Raw genomic sequence first — 19735 nt, 5'->3', positions numbered from 1 at the left:
AACACAGTAGAATTGGGGAGTATATCTGTGCTTTTATTATTATTCTATCTTATATTTTCTGTGGATAGGTCTGGAGATAAAACCCAACTGTTCAAAGACCTTACAGACTTCCCTGTCATCAGAAAGAAGAAAGAGGAAATCTTGGATGTGCTTTCTAAAATCCAATTACATCTGCTGGAAATACGTAAACAGATAAAGAATCCTTCTGCAGAGTATGTTACAGTTTCTGGTCAAGAGGTAATATGGTGTCTATTTTGTACAACTGTATCCTTGCATATCTGGAAATTAGCTAAAAATTTAGGCTTGCTAGGAGTCTTTTCACATACCATGATAGTTGATGAGGTCATTTGAAAATACTCTCTTGTACCACTTTGAATAACATTATTCTGACAGTGTCACTTTTTTATTTGTTTTACTCTGTTATTTTAGTGAGCTAAAGAATAAAAACACTTATCGCAATTGAGTTTGGTTCAGTAATGCTTTGCTTTTCTGTATCTATGGAAATACATGTATATTTGCAATGTTAATTACGTGGCTATTATGTGCTGAAATATCTTCAGCAAATCTTGAGGAAACATAGCATTAGGTTAATGTGAAGAATGGTAGAATGACTTTCTGAGTAGCAATTAAGACTGTAATTTGAAAGGTGGGAGAGAGGAGGAACAGTATTAAGGAATGATAAGTGTTATTTTACTACTTTAAATTCTTAAAAGCACTGGTTGCAGACTGGAGCATTTGTGTGCCAGATGTTATGCAAGTGTGGACAGGCTGCGCTACAGTGAGCCAACAAGCTCAGCACAAAAAAAGAGATGACAGATCCACGCAGGTTTGCGGGGGAGTTGAACAATGTTACCTCATTGCTCCTTTCAGCATTGTCACTTTGAAACGGAGAGGAAGAAATCTTGGGGGAAAGCCCATAGACTAGAGAACAGAAATGGAGACTGAGAAGGAGTGAGGAAATAGAATGAGAGTTTGGGGTAAAAGAGTGATGATGGGGATGGAAGGAGCTGATAGCAGCCTCCTGTCATGCTGGTGAACTAGGTGGCTAAGAAAGGCCAAAGAGACGTGGCAGGGGCAGAAAGGCAATACTCAAAGTGAGAGAGAATGCAGTAATGGAGGAATTAGATGTAGCAGCATTTGATAAAGACCTCATGTGAATAGTGCTTTTGATGGGAAAGTTGAGCAGCAAGGAAATGTAGCCAAAGGGTTGGGTAGACTTGTCAGCATGGAAGCTGAAGTCTGAGAGGAAGCATGGAAGTGTGTATTAGAATGTTGTGTGAGGAGGACAAGAGCCAGGAGTTGAAAGGTTCCTCTTAGAGGAGGAGGTTTGAGAGGGGGGTGAAGACCCTTTGTGGAGGAAGGAAGAGGATGACTTCAAAGGAAGAAGAGAGTGGGGGCAGGCAGGTAGATGTGAACTGTACTGGAGAATGTTTAGAAACTACCATTCGCTGTGGAGATTTTTTAGGTGAGGGGGATTTTGTAGTAGTGGACAGCTCAGAAACCATTGTAGGCAGAGATCTATCTTGGTATATGCTTAAAAGGAGCTGAAGAGATTATGGATACTGTTATCCAATTGCATCTGGTATGGGTGTTTCAGAGACACCAAAAAGAGGCAGTAGAGGAACGGTTGCAGAAGATGGGCAATGAGGTAAGGAAAGGCACGAAAGGAATGAAAGTGATAGTAAGGGAATTGTATGGGAAGAGCAGAGCACAGGTATAGCAAAAGGTCTTTGAGTTGAGTTCCCTTTCAGATCTGTATGGTGTATTCTTCTCAAGTTCTTGTAGTATTTGAACGCTTCTGAAGAACAGACTCGTGCAGAAGCGGTTTTATGGTCTGTTAGTTCTGGAAGAGAGAGAAGATGCAGGGAACTTTTTCTATACATCTCCCCACTCAGAACATGTATTTAGGGAAAAGGCCTTCTTGGAGACAACTAAAATTAAATTATTAGGTGCTTAATGTGTGCCCCCAAGCCCATAATTATGAATACATGGTTAGATTTTGAGAGTCAGCCCGCAGGTTGTTAACTTAAATTTGGTACAAAGTTCCTGTTGGAGCTCTGATGAAGCTCCAGTTGACGCATACCTTCTTTTCAAAATACGAGGTTACACCCATATCCATCTTATCTTCTGTTTCCAGACCTCTAATGTAATTCATTGTAGCCACTAAACAGGACAGAGAGCTGTCCGGATAGCATTGCTATGTGTTTCAAGCAGGGATTAGAGAGAAATTGCTATACTTGACAAATGTTTGGTTTGTGCTTGACACTAGCAGTGCTTTGGTTCAAGTTCATTAAATATGGCAATTATTTATCTAATAGAGCTAAGAATTAAAGGATGAAAAAGCTAATGCTTTCATTGGTTTGAAGGAAATCGCAATCTCTTGCTTGTTCCTCACTCGCTGTACAAACTAAGCAGGCAATTGAACTGGATGTGTTAATTTAGGCTGGTGTGAGTTCAGTCAGGCATCCAGGATAGACATAAACATGGTGTGATTTGTTTTCTTCCCCTTTATCAACACAGCATATATAATTGTCTTGGAATGAGCTTTAGAAAAAGCAGTAATATCAACACAGCAGCAACAATACTAGTGATGGCAGCGGTTGGCTCTTCTCATTTTCAAATCTTTGCAGGTCTCTGTTTCTACCTATTTTCAGCCTTTTTATCTAATATGTATTATGCAGTTTCAGGATTTCCAATGTATCAAGTATTTTAAGGGCTTATTAGGTGAACTAGTGTATTATGTCCTTTGTGGAGTCTTGTGCTCATGTTGGGATTTTTCTTCTTGTTTGTACCTGAAGGTGATTACTGCCAGTGCTGTTGATGTGGGGAAGGTTTTATCTAAATCGTACTGACTTGTAATAGAAAAATTTTGTTAGATGGGAGTCTGATGGTTTGCTGTAAAGGTGATCTGGTTCCAGGTTAATCTAATCTCTGCTAGGAATTCGTTTTGCAGCTGAGTTCTTTTATTTGAGAATGCCTCATTTCTTTCAAGTCTTAACACCTCAGGCTAATGTTATAAAGATAACTGACATGAATCATGTAAGGCACTGCAATAAGCACATTATATAATTTTCACTGCTCTAAACCTCTTACCATTACTACTGTTTTCCCCTGTTCCTTCCCTTCCTGACCCCCAGCAGATCTAATTTAGAAATAATGTACTTTAGATACAGTGCTAGCATTTGAGGTTTTGAGTTCTTGTTTGTGAAATGTCATGGGTAACTATGGCTGAGGGTGAATCACTGATCCCTAGCTGGCAAGGCACGTCTCGCTGATAAGGAGTAACCTCAGTACAGGTGTGGCGTATAGCGTAGAGTCTGCGTAAATGAGTTGTGTGCTGATTCTATGCAAGGCCAGGTAGGCAAGACTTACTAGTTTTGGTCTGGTTTTGGTCTCTTTTTGGCTTGGTAGGAGGGAGGTGAGGAGAGTGTTTTAGTGGTTGGAGGAATGGCAGGCCGGAGAAGAGGCGTTGGCAGGACAGCAGGATGGAGAACGGCTCGGGAAAGGAGCTGCTCTTTCTTTCCACCAAAAGCAAGTTAGGACATACACTACACTGCTATTGAAAGACCTTTGTCAACTTGTGGCCCGCACAGTGTCTGCAGGTTGGTTGAATGTGGTTTTCCTCTGATACATGCAGACTTCATAGCTGAAGAATATATTTCTGTAGTCTCCCTAATTAACTGTGATGTGTAATACTATGTTTCTGTTTATTGTAGTTTATGATAGAAGTCAAGAATTCCCTTATATCTTCTGTGCCATCTACCTGGGTTATGGTTAGCAGGTATGTAAAATGTCTTTGTATTCTAATATATAAGCAAAAATAAAATGTGTCTTTTAGTATTAAAGCTAATTCTGTATATATTCTGCTTTCTCCATATGTTTCTTATTTTTAAACTGAAAATCAACCATACAAAATTGTCATTTTAATTTATTGTCATAATAAATTTTATTTAAAAGCAAACAGAAAAAACTGGGGTTCTTGAAACATTTGTTTTAACACAGCAGATACTTAATGTAATTTTACTTGGTTGGTCTTTCAAATGATGTGTGTTGGTGTCAAAACTATGATCTTGATGCAACTGCACCTGTAATTTGTAGGTACAAGCCACCCATCTCATAAAATCATAATTGTGCTTATATTTATTCAGAAATGTAAAGGTAGCTGTGCAAAGATGGTTTGTGCATCTCAATAAACTTAGTGTCTGTAAGATGTCATTTTACTCTCGTATGCACAGGCTTTGCTTGCTTTTGTGATTAGTGTTATGTAAGCATAATTTTTAGATAGACTTTTAACAGTAAATGAAACAGAGATGGACTGAATTATGTAATTGGCTTTTTTCTTAGTCTTTTATGTTATTACTTAAACAATACCTTAATGTTATAATGCATGACCACAGACAGCTAGCACCATTACTTAGGTCTTAGAGAGCCAAGGAGACTCCTTAGTATTATCTAACCCAGAAAGAGGTGAACTCTGAAATGTTATTTTGTTTACTTATGCTATTCTGTTGACTTATGCAAAGTTTTAATATTCAAAGCACATAGACTATCCAGAACTAAGACCATGAAGAGCAAATTACAGCTTATCTGGATCTTGTAAAAGAATGTCTGGGAATGCCAAAAAGGGCCCTTAATAAAAATATATAAATAAATAGCAAGTGCCCCAAATGGAAGCTAGTATCCATGCAAGACAGTCTGTATTTACGAAGTTTATGTCAGGCTATTGGTAAATTTTCCTCTTTAAAGTCATCTTTGGGAAATTTTCTCTCGGAGTTTATTGTATATGTCACCCAGTCACAAAAAAGGTCATCCATTTGTGCAGGATATTGCTGAACAGAGTTTTGTAAGCTGTATACTTCAGCGATACATGCTACATTGCAAAAAGCATTATAAAAGCTTTCTGAATTGGCCGTGCTGCAGTAACCAAGCACTTTATTCACAATACAGAATATTGGAATCAATAGAGTTTGGTAGCACAATAAAAGAACATTTCTTTTTTACATCCATTTCAAGGCTCACAGAGAATGAGAAAACTAGTCTAATTTTCCATGTAGATGGCATAACTGATTGCTTAGTAACCTTGATTTCCTATTTGGTTTTTTTCTCTCTTCCAGCACAAAAGCTGTCAGCCGTTTCCACTCTCCTTTTATTATAGAAAATTACAGACATCTGAATCAGCTCCGGGAGCAGCTAGTCCTTGACTGCAATGCTGAATGGCTAAATTTTCTAGAGTGAGTTTAAAAAGTAGATTCAGGTTCCATCATTTTATTTAGTTATTTATCTTTCTTTTTCTGTTCACGTAGCAATAAAGTATTTGTCTAGGAAAGAATACTAAAGTTGATAATTAGGTTTGTTGTAGACAACTTAATTGAAAGATATGGTAAATTAGAATACTGTCCTTGAAGTTAAAGTATTTGAAGGTGAGACCCTTGCAGACTGAGGCCGGCAGGGATATCTCCACAAGACTTTGAAATTCTGATGAAAATACAGTATTAAATAAATAAAATGCCTCTCTAAATTTGAAAACTAGTATCACAGCACTAAGAACCTGAAAATGCAACTGACTATAAATGCGTGAAATTGTATCCAGAGGTTTTATTATTCAAATACAAGATAAATGAGAAGAAAAGAGAATTCATTATACAAGCTAATCAAATTCACTTTTAATATTAGTTGAAATACAGTATGGCTTCCCTGGTAAGTGTACCATTGTTTAAAAAAAAATTAAATAAAAATAAAATATTCAGGCAATCCCTTGGGTGTGAATATGATTCTCTATAGCCCTATATTTTATATGCTAACCCTGTTAGCCTGTTAATCTCTTTGCTAGACAGTAACCAAAGCAGTATTGTCCCTCACAGTGGGCATGTGAGAACTTTTGTATCAGGTTAGAGTTTCAAAAGAAATTATTTGACTTTTTAGCCAAAGGATCTTCAAAATGGCACTGCTGAAACCCTCTGTGATCTACCATCACGTTAAACTTCTGTGGATAAATGTTATTGTGCCAAAGTCTGATCCTCACCTTCTAATTACTGTATATCTCATATGTTAATGATCTTGCCTGTAGTTGTCGTCTTCAAAAAATACTGCATTTTTTTTAACATCAGTTCTACTCTGTTTACTGAATGAAATGCTGGACAGACAAAGCCAGTCTGTCATGTACCTCTTAGAAAGGAGTGGTCAAAATTCCTAGGGCAACACTCCAAAATCTTCATATGACGGACTTCTAGAAGATGCAGCCCAGCCCCTCTGACATCCAAGGTGAGGGTTGACTGCTCTCGCATTGGTTCATGGATGGCAGAGAATAATGTGTTTCCCTCAGGGTCCCACCTCTGTATTGCAGAATGGGATCAGGCTAGACATCATATGGCTTTAAGGGTGTGAGTTCCTGAGTGCTATTACATCTGTGTTGGTGAAGAGACTCATTGCTGCCAAAATCAGCAGACTTGCTCCCCTCCCCTGCCCTCTTTCATGCACGGACATTGGTATCTCTGCAGTCAGAGAGTGAGCAGGAGTGGGAATTAAGCCGACCCTACAAAAACCCAAGTACATTTTATTTTACTTAGCTTTCGGAAGAGGCTCTGCTGCTGGAGCATCAGTTGTTGAGGACAGAGAGGTTGGATACATGTGGTTGGGGCCAGAGGAGGGGCAGTAAGGTGAACAGAACCTCTCTAACTGCAGGTAACTTAGCTGTCATGTGCAAGTGTGCCCTCAGTAGCCTCTGTTAATTCTCTTCTGTGTTCACTGACAGTCTCTGATTAACCATCAGCATAGTCCTGCTGGCAGTCATGATGTAGCAGTGGCCTGGAGCTGCTCTTGAAGTATCTGTGATCTGTGTGCAGCTCTAGAGCCACAGGTTGGCCAGTCCTGTCCTAGACATTAGCAATGTTTTGAAATATTACTGTTTTAAAGTGACTTTGCATTCTAAAAGTGACCTATGAGGATTAGTTGCTGACTGCTGTAATAGATTTTCTGTCTTTGTAAGTGTTAAGATGTGTCTTCTTACTATCAGCCCTTCAAAATCCTCTCGAGGTGTAGAAGTTAAGCTCCATCCTTTGTGGCTCATGCGTTGCCATCAGTTCTGTAAAGACTGCAGGCCCCGCGTGTGGTGCAGAGCTGTACGTTCCCATCCCTTCAATTGGTGCCCAGCTCCTGTTGAGTTGCAGTGACATGGATATAACTGAGGCTGAGATTTTGCCCTTTAGTAGGAACCTAACAGTTCTGTTAATTTGGTAGGAACTAGAAAAACATTCCAGCTCACTCTTCTGTGGCTGCGTTGGCTTTGCAATACTATAAAAATAGTTTAATTAAATAACTCTTGTCACTAAATTAGTCATGTAAGTTTGAATAGATCTATGTTAACCTTTCCTCACTTCGATCTGCTACTTTTCATATTTACTTTGCTGTTTTCAGTGCTGGGAATGGAAAACCTGTCTGTGGGAGAGCTTGCTTCTTCCTCACCCCCCCCCCCTTTTTTTTTTCTTTTTTTTCTCCTCTGCAGTTTTGCTACTTTGGTATGGCTTCTGTTTCTCTTCTGTTTCCCAGTTTAGAGTTTGTAGTTTTATATTTCCCCGTTGTAACTTTGAGACTAGGAGAGGGGAAAATAAGTTCATGAAGGCTAAGAGATTGAAGTCTACTGAAAACTGTTCTCTTGGTAACTTCATTATTGTACTGGGGGAAACAGTACCATAAATTGAAAATGAATTCTTGAGTTTTCTATTGTAATAACCATATTTTACTGAAATTCTAGACAACTCCTGTGTCCAGGCACTTTTTTTTATTTACTGTAATTTATCATAGAAGTAAATTGGCAGTTGGGATGGATTCAGTTGCCACTGTCATAAACAGTGGCATACTACCTGATTAGGCAGCAAGGATCAACTGCAGACCCTTTAAATACAAGCTGATTAATTTCGTTTTGCCTGTGTTTTTCGTGCTTAAAAAAAAAATCACTGTTACAAAAGGAACATGAAGTCTGTCTTGAATAAGATTGTGTCCTCATATTGTAACTTAATACATTGCTGGGAGATTTGAAGAACAGGGTAAGAACCCTGTGAGAAACATGCATGGGGTATATATTGACAATGCATTTGTATCCATATGAAATTAATTAGTTTTCTTCTCCTTTTATTTTTCCCTGTTTTGCTATAGTCATTTTAGTGAACATTATCACCCTGTGTCTAAAGCAATTGGTCACCTAGCAACTATTGACTGTCTGTTCTCGTTGGCTCAGGTGGCTAAACAAGGAGACTACTGCAGGTAATCAATATTTAATTTTTATTTAGGATTTTATAGGGAATTATAAGAGAGTATTTAAAATAAATTTCATTTGAATATGTGTAGTACAATAAAATGTATTATTAAAATTGTTTACAGTAGTTTCGACAATCTGTTTTTGCTAAGCAACACTTTTAGGCTTAATCCAAATCCATAAACAATATGCTTTAAATTTGACAGCTTATTCTGGTCTGTCTGTTGTTTGACTTGAGTCTGATAGATGATGCCTCACATGTATGTAAGTATCTGTTAGATTTTGGATGGAAATAATGTCCATACTCTTAATATTTTTCCCAAGAAGGTCTGAATTTATAATGTCTTTCTAATATCTAAGTCTCTAAGGTGTATAACATGTATTTCAAAAATGTAGTTCTAGTGAAGATAAGTAAATATTAATGTGACCCTGCAGAGCAGTGATGATGTCTCACCTAGGATGTGTTCAGCCGTGTGCCTCCCACTGCCCGAGACCCAGGAGCCCAGGCCGGGCTCACAGCCTGGGACGCTGGCAGCGCTGGGCTCTGCCCTGCTCTCTGTGGTGGAGAGGCATGAGCCTGCAGGTACTGCTTGCCCAGAGGTCAGCCTGGGGCTGGTCCCTGAGTTTGGCAATCCTGCAACTAGGTGACCCACCGAGCCACTGCTTCACCTTGCTGAGTGCAGCCCCAGAAGGCAGCAGTTGCTATTGCCAGGGGTTTATGGTAGAAGGGGTTGTTTTCCAGTCCATAGCCACCTCCCTCTATCTGTTCTGTACACCCTATTTTGGAAAGTGCTGTGTTTAGCTTTTAAAATGTTTTCATTGTGGGGCTGTGCCACAGGTGACCGACTGGACAATTGCTTAGGAACAACCACCTCAATTAGTAAAATTTCAGACCCATGGAAATGCAGCAAATTATGTATTAAGTATATATGGTAGAAGGGAAATCAGCCAACATATGCTTTGCTTTTATACTGCATTATAGATAGTATTGATCACTTCTGGACCCTTGAGATCTTGTGTACCTCTATCAAGATCTTTTTGAAAGTAATTGCTAGCTTATTTCTATATACTCAGATGAGAAAACAAACTGAAATATGATTAATTCACTATGGGGATTTTTAATAATTCACTGAATATTAAAGAGTGGCTTAGAGCTTTTAAACTGGCAGGGAGGAGACTTCTCAGTTAAACTTCAGAAGGATTTACTACAGTTCTTCAGTGTGTTATGCCTCAGGGAAGATGTCAATAATTAATTTTGGAGGGCTACTAAAAGAAAGATTGGACTTCTATATTAGCTAATTTAAGTATTTTTGAGCTTGAACCTTTTTGGATTAAATGAGGGTTATTTCATACCACCCTATCCAGAGGCATTTAACTGAGTTGTGAAGTTAGGAACACAGGTGCTCCACACAGTTGCTGGGGTGAGGTAAGCACCTCTGACAGCCTCCACGGGCCGTCTTGGGACCCCTGCTTTGGGACACTCATTCTTCACTTGGACGGTGTACAAAGCCAAGGCTCTTAGGCAGCAAAGTCAGTTACATAAAGATGATGATATAGGTAGCCCAAGCATCATCATCCTCTGAGATTTGTGCAGCTGTTTTGCAGACTTGTGGATTCATTAGCTTTAAGGAACACAGTTGAAAAGGTATTGTATAACTAAATAACATGTTACTGCATTCCACAGCAGCTTATTAATTTTTTTAGAAAACTTCATGACACATGCTGTGGGAACACAGGGCAGGAAGGACCTTTTGAATGGTTGTGTCTAAGCCCCTGTTTCTGCCGGCCCTATTGTGTGAAACCAGAATAGGCAGACGGCCAGGCTCAGGGCATCCTGAAACTACATCCTCTCTCACGATTACGGGGAAGGAGACTTGAGCAGTTAAAGAAAGGAAATGATTTTCGAAGATGGGGGCAGAAGTTTAAACTAGCAAATGGGTCATTTAGCTGGCATCTCCCTCTCTCAGTTAGGAAGTGGGGAGGTACAGGAGTAAGTGCAGCTAGGTGTGTGCTCCTCCATTTTTAGTCCATCACATTACAACTCTAAGCAAGTTACATATCCAGCAAGAGAGGGGGTGAAATTTCCTTGCTTTGTCCCCAAACCCTAAGGCTCTGTCATAATTGGTTTCACCTGGAAATCTCCATATGCTAAAAAACATGGCATTTTTAACTTGTACCTCTTTCCTCAGTGATTCATGTTCCTAATATGCTATTTATTTTATTTTTCCATTTTCCTTTCTAATCATATGGTCATTCTTCTATCGAAGGAAAACCACATTCCCTAAGTTTTGTCTTCCCTCTAAAGCCTACCCAAAGCATTACTTAACTTCTAGTCCAAAAATTATGTGGCTTTATTCCAGTATTCTCTCTCCTCAACTACTGCTGCTTTTCCTAAGTTACTGCTCTTATTATAGAGTGCCTGTACTTCTAGTCTTGGAGAATGCTGTTGCTGAGACATGAAAGCACATTTACCTCCCAGTGAATATTGCATTTCAGTTATATTGAAAAAGAAAAAAATACATTGCAGAGAACAAAAAAAAAAGTCATAATTTAATGGAACATGCTGTTTTCCATTTTTTGATCTGTGAAGAATATCCAGCTTTTAGGTGATAGGTAGCACTGAATTATACATGTTCTATTAGTAATATCCTTGAATGTAGATAGATTTGCAGCTACGAAAGGTGGAACCATTTGAAGCAGCTTTTTTTTTTTCCTTATGTGGTTTGGGATGAGAAAAAATAGGTAGAATAGATATAGTTTGCATACTTGTTTCTTAAACAATTCTGTCATTTCAGTGTGTTGGCTTAGATAATAAACTCTTTCTGCTGACAGTTATTGTGATGACTCTTAAACATGTTTGGGAGTTGTTGTCAGATGTGAATGCTTCTAATGTTCATAAGAAGAGTGCGGCTCTGTCATGCCGTAGTATTTGATTTGTATAGGTTAATGTGTTACTGGTCATGATATCTGTAGTTTTTTCTTACTTCCCATGCTCCAGCCAACGCTTGATGAAGTGGCAGGCTAGCCTAGTTCGTCAGAGAAATCAATTCTGAAATTATTAAATGTACCTGCAAATGGTGGAACTTTGAAGAGCTGATGCAGTGGCTGTGGGAAGATGGTGGTTTTGCTTTTATTTGCTCATTTTGTAAATCTTCCTAGTTCTTTAGAATATACATAAATGACTGAAAGCATTCCCTAGGTAGAGAAAAAAATATGGAAATACTCTAAAAATTCTTTATCCAGTCTTCTTCAGTTTTTTTTAATAACTGAATGAAACTGAGGAAACTTGATTGGAAGAATACGTTTTTGTTTTATTTGTAATTTTTCACAAAAATCTGCAGCTTAGACTGTACTTCATAGGTTTTAATTGCAGTAGTTCTAAATAATCAGAATAAACATTGAAATTTACATCTCATCCTTTTTGCAGACCAATTGTGCAAGATAATCGGAGAGAAATTATCATAAAAAATGGCAGGCACCCTGTGATTGATGTACTACTGGGAGAACAGGATCAGTATGTTCCAAACACCACTAACCTTTCAGTAAGTACTGAGATATCATCTGAGCTTCAAAATCATCCAAGAGAAGGACTCTAGGATTTGCTTCTGGGCCAGAAAATTAAAATAAATAATTTAATCATACAACTGGCTGCTTGCTTGCATTTTAGAAGAATGTTGCTAGACATGACCACATCTGTTTTGTCCTTTTTCTGATATCTAGTAGGCAGATTACATTCTGCAGACTTGTTCAGGCTTAATGTCATAAACAAATGAAAAGAAAGGTGATCTCAAAATTAGGAAAATGAAAGTTTAAATGGTTATTTTATGAAAGGTAATTTTTTTTTTTTTTTTTTTTAAACCAAGTCATCGTGGAGGACTGCATATTGTCAGTAACTTTAATCTCAAGTTCGTAGAGTTTTTTCCTAGTTGGTTCTTTATGGGTATATAATATAAAAAATAGCAACAATTTCAGTTTGTGTCACCTATATAGGCTCATTTTTCCAATTTACTTCTAAGATATCTCAGATTTAGGTAATTTCTACTATGTGTTCTCCATTATTTCTGGAATTATTAAAATCATACAGCACTTAGTAATCTTACAGTGTAGCTCTGGCTCTCTGACTGTTCATTACGTAGTATCATGTGCATATTTTGTAGACTGCACATTAGTTGTAAGAAGCCATTTACATTAACGTATGATAAAGCTTCCTAGTGTGTAGCTTGTAGGCCATAGGTCCCCTGCCTATTGTTTTCTGCCATAGAGAATTAAGTAAAATGATGCGGAGAAGTAGGAAGGCTATTACTTGCTTGGTATTGTTGTCAACAGGTCAAAGAAAGTGTGTGTGTGAGGGGGGGCCCTTGTTAACACTTTCTATTCAGTATTACTTAAAATTTATTACCTAAATTACTTAAAATTGCTATTCATATGCAGTTATCTGAGGTTGAAGACATTACCTTATTTTATTTTGTATATCTGTTTTTGATAAGCATATTTTAGTTTGTTTCCTTTTTTCCTGAAGAACTGAAATCTCTTTTAAACTACTGTCATTTTTTCATTAAATATTCATCTGGATACTTTTTTTTTTTTTTGGAAATATTAGATTTCTGTTCTTAATGAATGTAAAAAATGTGCTCGCAACTTACTTCTGAATGTGCTCGCAACTTACTTCTGAATGCTAACTGCCTTTTTGTACTACTGTGTGAACTTAGAAGAGGTAGCAGACATCCATGTGGAATATTGCTGTGATAAACTCTATTCAAGTTTGTACATATTTATCTTGAAATATTTTTAAATGCCGAATGATGGTATAGATATTGTGCAATAATTCAGTGAAAAGTAAACATTTTAAAAATTATCCATCAAGTCAGAACAAGCAACAGATGGCATCTACAAAAAAATCCAGCATTTCATTTAGTAATCATCATGCACTTTCCCCTGTTATCCACATTCTAATGTTAGATTTCCACGTCTTAAATATTACAAAATCAAGTAATCTTGGTAAAATCAACTTTGCTTCTACTGTTGGTTTGAGTTCTTTCTTTTCTGTGAGAGGTAGGTGGAAATCCAATTTATTAAAACGCCTCTAGTTTTAAGCTGAAGTGTTGAATCAGCAGGAAAATGCATCTCTCCTGTCATGTTTTCAGCTGAAATGTTGTAAAATATCTTACTTCAGGAAGATCTTTCTTACAGTGCTCTGACATAAACAACTTGTTCTTTCCCTCCACCCCCAAAATATTCATGGATTCTTTTATTACTTGTAATTTTAGCCACAAATTCCAATAAGATGTTAGCTTATGGTTTCATGTAGTTGTAAGGGCAGATGGGTTTTCTGGTCTGATGCTGCAGCATATGTTCTTTCTGAAAGCTGGTTTAGCAATCCTGCCACAAGCCGCAGAACACGCTTGGAGGGATCCTGGAGGAATACCAAACACATGCAAAAAATTTGTGGGCTGAGCCTCACAAATCCTTGGGCTGCCTACATGCAAGCAAAGTCTGCTCTGTGGATTTTAACAGATGAACTCGTTCTAGTTTTAACTTTCTGTAATTCTGTTGTGTTGAGCCAAATGGTGGCCCTGACAAAATTTTAGTAGTAGTATTGAAACCGTATCCTGAGGACTGGAATGTTATAAATTCTCTTCTCCCTGTGGTCATATGCGTTTCATTACATCCATCCTTCCTTCCTGATAACGGCATTGTCTGCGTTTTGGCTATATTGTGAGTTTCTTATGGATAGGGTTTCCTTAGCAAAAGCGAAACAGCTATTTCCATATAATAGATGCCGATTGCGTGTATGTTCTGTATGATCTGAATTATGATGTAAAATTGACAGCCTTATGTTAATTTTATTTGCCTCCGTATTAACATAATGGAAGCATAGTAGAAAAGTAGATCTGTAAAGATCATGAGGTTTATTCTGTAGAGATTCCTATATTGTTCTTGTTGTCATAGTGCCTGATCACTTCCAGGTTTCCTTAAGTAATGTGGCTAATGTTTGTTATGCACAGCTTGTCCTTTTTTCCGCACTCCTCTCATGGGGCAGTGGAATGTGTTGCCTTTTAATTAGTTTATAATTTGTTGGCTTTGTTGTATGTGTACACGGTAGAAAGGAGAAGTCTAATTGTCTAAAGTTTGATTGTCCTTCTGTAACTTAATTTCCTGGCCCTGAGAAAACTTTATTGCCTCATAGGTGAGTTTTACTGTTTTATTAGCGGTTGTCTTGCACCGGAGGAAGAAAGTTTTATTCTGGAGCCCTAGACAGTTTTCAGTGCTCTGGGGCATCTTAGGGCTGAGATGAGCTTTTATATTTGATTTCATTTTTCATGGGATTGCAGAGATTAGATACAGTGATAATCAGAGATTGGATACAGTCTGCTCACAGTATCTGTGTTGCAGTCAAGTCTTGAACTCTACTGTCTTCATTTCTTGTAGCAGCCAGGCTGGATGTGGTTGTGTTATATACTAAAGCAAAAAATTAGGAATGAGTGTAAAATCTAGGTCAGATCTTTGCCAGATATTCTCCCCAATTATCAATGAAAACTCTAACCAGAAAGGAATACAGATCGCAACCAAATTATGGACAGCATTGGCTATTCTGAATTTTTCCTTTCTCCCAAAGGAAACCACACAGAAAGTTCTCAAAATGCTTTCTTGGCTTCTTGATGGAGAAAGGGAAGCTTTCTCCACTTTCTGCCCATTTTGCTCAATAGTAATTAAATGTTGGCGGCAATGCTTCTCTTTCGCCAACCCGGAAAGGTCTTGGGAAGATTTATGGGTCTGAGAGTGCAGAATATCTTGAGAAGTGCATGCAGTGAACTCAAAGAATGAAGCAAGCTGTTCACTTGGTAGCAGAATGTATAATCCTGAGAACATGTCCTTTGTCATTCTAAGTCATATATATGCATCAAAATGTATTATATAAGGACCGCATGCAGGACAGTATATTTAACCACTGTTTTGCATTTCCAGGGAGATGGTGAAAGGGTCATGATAATAACCGGACCCAACATGGGAGGTAAGAGCTCCTATATAAAGCAAGTTGCACTGATCACAGTCATGGCACAGATCGGTTCCTACGTTCCCGCAGAGGAGTCAACAATTGGTATTGTGGATGGTATTTTTACCAGGTAATCTTTTAAAACTTGCTATATGTTTAGGAGCACATTGTGGAAGGGCTTGGAAGGGGGGTGTGTGTGTATACATATGTATACATGTATATACGTGTGTGTGCGTATCTATATATTTATACACATACATATATATGTACACACATGTATATATGTGTGTTTATATGTATGTATGTAGCAAAGTATAATTTCATTTTTCATTTAGAACTTTAGAGTTTATACTTACAGTTTTCTTTTTCATTTTTAAATACATGGATTGGTTGTTCGGCTTTGATTCCTCATTTTCTGGTAAGCTGTTTGACTGAAATATCTCTTTTGGATTCATGAAATTATCATCCTTTAAAGGATGTTTGTGTCTGTCTTGATAAAGATCCAAATGTCTAACTTCATCTGCCCAAATGGACATCTCAGCTGAATACTCTACTGGGTTATAGCCAAATGCTGCTTCCCTAAAATGAATGCCTCCCTTCTGAAAATCATGCAACTTTTTCTGCTGTGCAACACAGTTATACATAGCCACAATATTTGAGATTGAGTATTTTGGCCTGCATATGTTGTTTTCCTGTTCTCTTTCTGGTACTGTCGGGCTTAAGCCTGATGACTTCAAAAGAATGTATAATTACAGTTCAGCTCATTCAGGATCTCAGTTTTGTTTTTAAAATCGTGCTGGATAAACTGTAAAAGTTATTAACAAAGTCAAAAATGGTGGGTTTTATAGCTTGAATAGTTACTGAGGATTATCCAGCTGTTTTTTCCCCTTCATCTTTTTCTGGTTTTTAATCATCAGAAGTTCTGTGTTACTGATGCGATCTGAACTGGTTAATTGATGGTTTTAAGATCACACAAAGATGGTGTATCTATGGTAGAATTATCTTTTCTGAAATTCTAGTTTTGTAGTGGCAGACTGCATTTTAGAGTTAACTTTTATCAGAAAATCTGAAATATTGCTCATCTGAGATTGCTTCATCATATAAAGATGTTGTGTTCTTATGCCTCACTGTGTCATGACAAAACTAAACAAAATTGTGCTTTGATGCATTTCAGTGCTAAGCGATTGAACAAATTGGAAAACAATTTGTATTATCTTTCCAAAATTAATTGGAATTGAAAATTCAAAATAGTTATCTTTTTTCCCTACCCTATATGGAAAATAATTGACTGGTTTATTGAATGAGCATTTGTTGAGGGGAAGTAGAGGTACATAAATGCGATTTATTCACAGTAAAACAACATTCTAAGGTTACTAACAATTTGAAGATTATTTTTGTCTTCCTCTGTGTTTCCTAGGTGAACATAGACCACCTTTCTTGTATTCACACTGACTTAATTTCCAACCATAAGAGTATAAGCCTGTTTCTCTTATGCCAACACCCCTTTCCTCTACTTCTGTTTGACTGTCATTGCAACAGGGTGTTTCTGCAGGAAGATTGAGAAATGTGACTTGGTCACGGGGAGTGCTGTTTTGTTATGTGTCCGCTAGCACTCAGCAAACTGTTCTTTGTCCTCTATAGTCTGAAATCTTTGAATTCAATATATCTGTGTTTCATCTGTCCCTCTCTCATTCCACATAGCCTTTTTCTACATTGTATATATTTTAGCACCTGTTCTGATACCGGTTTTACCTTTAACCATGCTACCTTGTGCTTTTAGATCTCAAGTCCAGCAGGATCAGGGTATGTGACTTACTGCTGATGAGGTTTCAGACATGTTAATTTGGTGCCTAATCAGATTCTAACCCAGGGGATTATTTTTTCCCTGTCCAAATTAGCTTTGGAAGCTCAGCTGGATATGACATTCTTCAGTTCATCCAAAATGTGTCAAAAATTGAAATATGAACACCAGATGACTGGACTAAAGAATTATTTAAATTCTTGCCTTTGCACTGATAGTTAAGAGGGAACCAATTGGCTCAAAATTAATCAAGAAGATATTTTAAAATACATTACTGAAATATTCCTAGTGAGAAATAATCATGTGTTAACCAAAAGGTTAACAGAAGACTAACAAGAAGCAAAAAAGCTGAATTTACATATTCATACCTTCAGAAATCCAGGATGGTCACTTCAATTTGTGAACCATAATCAGTGGAACTTCTCGTCTATGTCTGTGTTTAAACCTCCATCTTCTGTATAATGTAATTTCAGGGAATCAGTTAGGTTGTTGGGGCAGGCACTAGCCATTTGCTGTGGGTTTATAAGATATTAGATCTTGACCCAGTTGTGGCTTGCTTTTCAATACAAATGTTTAGGATAAAGTTTGCATCATTGTTTTGCCTGTGGAGTAGATGGACTTCGTGCTGTGCGTTTCCACTTAATGATCAGTTACGCTCCCCAAACAGGAGCGTTCTCGATGCTTTTCTCAGTCCTTCAGTGTTTGGTCTGCAGTAGCCGCAAAGTGGTCTTTGGTGCCTAGTCTGGTCTTTGCCTAACGCCGCCTCCCTTTTCACTTTACCCAAATTGTGAGCTTCACCATCTCTCATTCCAAAAGAAGCAACTTACCATTTTCTGAAGCTCAAAGTGCCCACGGTGTACAGAGACTGTAAAGGAAGCAGCCATGTATATTTTGGGGGTTTTGTTGGGTTCTGGAAGAGGTGTCAAAGTATGCACGCTTGTCAGGCCAGATTAATCTGGTTTTATATTCAGGGTATTTCTGAACCTTGAGAAGTTATCCATGTAATAGATTTTAGTGCCTGCTTGGAGAAGAGGAACAATAACTTTGGCTGCCACCTGATTTGTCCTATATTGTTTCTTTAAGGCTCTGTCTGGCTGAACAGCCTCAGCTTTTGCCAGGAACTCTCTTCTGGTTGGGAATAAGCTTGAAGAGATCAAAGATTTCAGTTCATCCTCTTTTTCCAGCTCAGCCTTCCCCCCCTGCCCCCAGTGTTTTTTCTTCTCCTCATCTGCTGTTTTCTTACATGATGCAGCTATGCAGACTCCCTTTCTGCACTGCCATCCCAAGCCACAGATGTTTTGCTGGCATATGGGATTTTGTTGTTAACTTGGGCGTATTTTTAATCTTTTAAAAACAGTGCATGGAAAGAAGTCAGTTTCCAAGTTACTACCCTGGTGTGTTGTTTTTTAGGTGCTGCCTTTAGAACCGCTGCTTTGAGGGGGACTTTATGGGATGAGTGTATGAAGAGTTTTGTGCGTGAGGAGGGCCAACGGGTGTTTCTTTTAAGACTGCATTACTGCATTTTCGAAGTGTGAACTTATATAGGTTGGAGCGATTAACATTTGTCTAGGATTTCTATCTTGTGGTCTAAGTGCTGTTTCCATGGAAATTGAAAGGCTGCTACTATGGTTATTCTGTTGGATATATTTAGTATTTATGTATTATAGCTTCTCTAAATTGATTTTAAATACTGCATAGTATTAAACACTTTAAAGCTGCAAAAGGGTTGTACATTAAAGGAAATGTCTTGTTTACACGTACAGTGAAAATAGGAATGGTTCATCTTCATTATTAGGTGTGTAGACACCGTATAGTGCTAAGGTTAGTCCAAGCATTTCAGAATAGCGTTGATAATTTCATCCTGAAGAGGAGAAAGAGAGAAATTGTTTCACTGGGTAAAATCTCTAAGCCCAGATGATGTCCTATTATGAGTGTGTAAAGTTGAAGAATTTGGGGGACAAGAGACGCTTCCTCCAGTCACCTGCTTGCATTGCCTGCTTCTTGTGGGAGCTTGAGTGCTCCTGTGACCTCTCCCCAAACCCCCCCCGCCTCTGCCCAAAGAACCCTTGCTCTTTCCAGTGCTGCGGTTTGGTTCTCACCCTTGGAAGCATCTGTGGGGAGTTGTGCAATAGAGTATAAAAGGTTTGCTTTATTGTTATGTGGCTACAGTTTCACAACATCGGAGACTAAAGAGACACTAAGCTACTCTATATTTGGGAATTTTTATTTAAAGCTATTTCTAAAGGAGATTTCTACCTTGTATTAATAAAGTGTATAAATTTCTCACTTGAAATTGCACATACCCATATGCAATTTTTTCTTGAGTCAATGGATATGTAAACAGTTTTTGTACATGTAAGTTACTACTTTTAGGACCTCAGCTATCTCTTAAATTGATGGGCATAGCTTATTTAATGAGGAACAAGTACATAATGTTTTGAGGATGTTTTGCTGACTGTTATTTTCTTTTTCTTTTTTGTCAATGAAGGATAAAGTTTTCATGCAACCTTTGCTTAAAAGTTTTAACTAAATGAATTTCATTATAGTTAGGAATTTTAGAAGAGTTTTGGGAAGATCAGTGCCCAAACTATTTTGACTTTCAATGAGATTCGAGTGTTTAATTCTCTGATGTGTTTAAAAATTCCCACCCCAGGTTCTCCTTGCAGTAAATGGGTTCAATTTTTGCTTT

General features: G+C 37.9%; 1 protein-coding gene across 1 annotated transcript in view; it reads left to right on the top strand.

Moving 5' to 3' along the window:
• Positions 1 to 19735, top strand: part of LOC135324950 (DNA mismatch repair protein Msh3-like) — a 118829-nt gene that overhangs the window by 75678 nt on the left and 23416 nt on the right. Inside the window, exons 15-20 of the mRNA XM_064502133.1 lie at positions 69 to 237; positions 3717 to 3781; positions 5115 to 5231; positions 8152 to 8259; positions 11679 to 11793; positions 15218 to 15375. Coding sequence (XP_064358203.1) covers positions 69 to 237; positions 3717 to 3781; positions 5115 to 5231; positions 8152 to 8259; positions 11679 to 11793; positions 15218 to 15375 — 732 coding nt within the window. The remainder of the gene's footprint in view (positions 1 to 68; positions 238 to 3716; positions 3782 to 5114; positions 5232 to 8151; positions 8260 to 11678; positions 11794 to 15217; positions 15376 to 19735) is intronic.

The sequence above is a fragment of the Dromaius novaehollandiae genome, chromosome Z (assembly GCF_036370855.1).
Source record: "Dromaius novaehollandiae isolate bDroNov1 chromosome Z, bDroNov1.hap1, whole genome shotgun sequence".
NCBI classification, from domain to species: Eukaryota; Metazoa; Chordata; class Aves; order Casuariiformes; family Dromaiidae; genus Dromaius; species Dromaius novaehollandiae.
The sequence above is the reverse complement of the archived record's forward strand: the minus strand, read 5'-3'. Positions and strand labels throughout refer to the sequence as shown.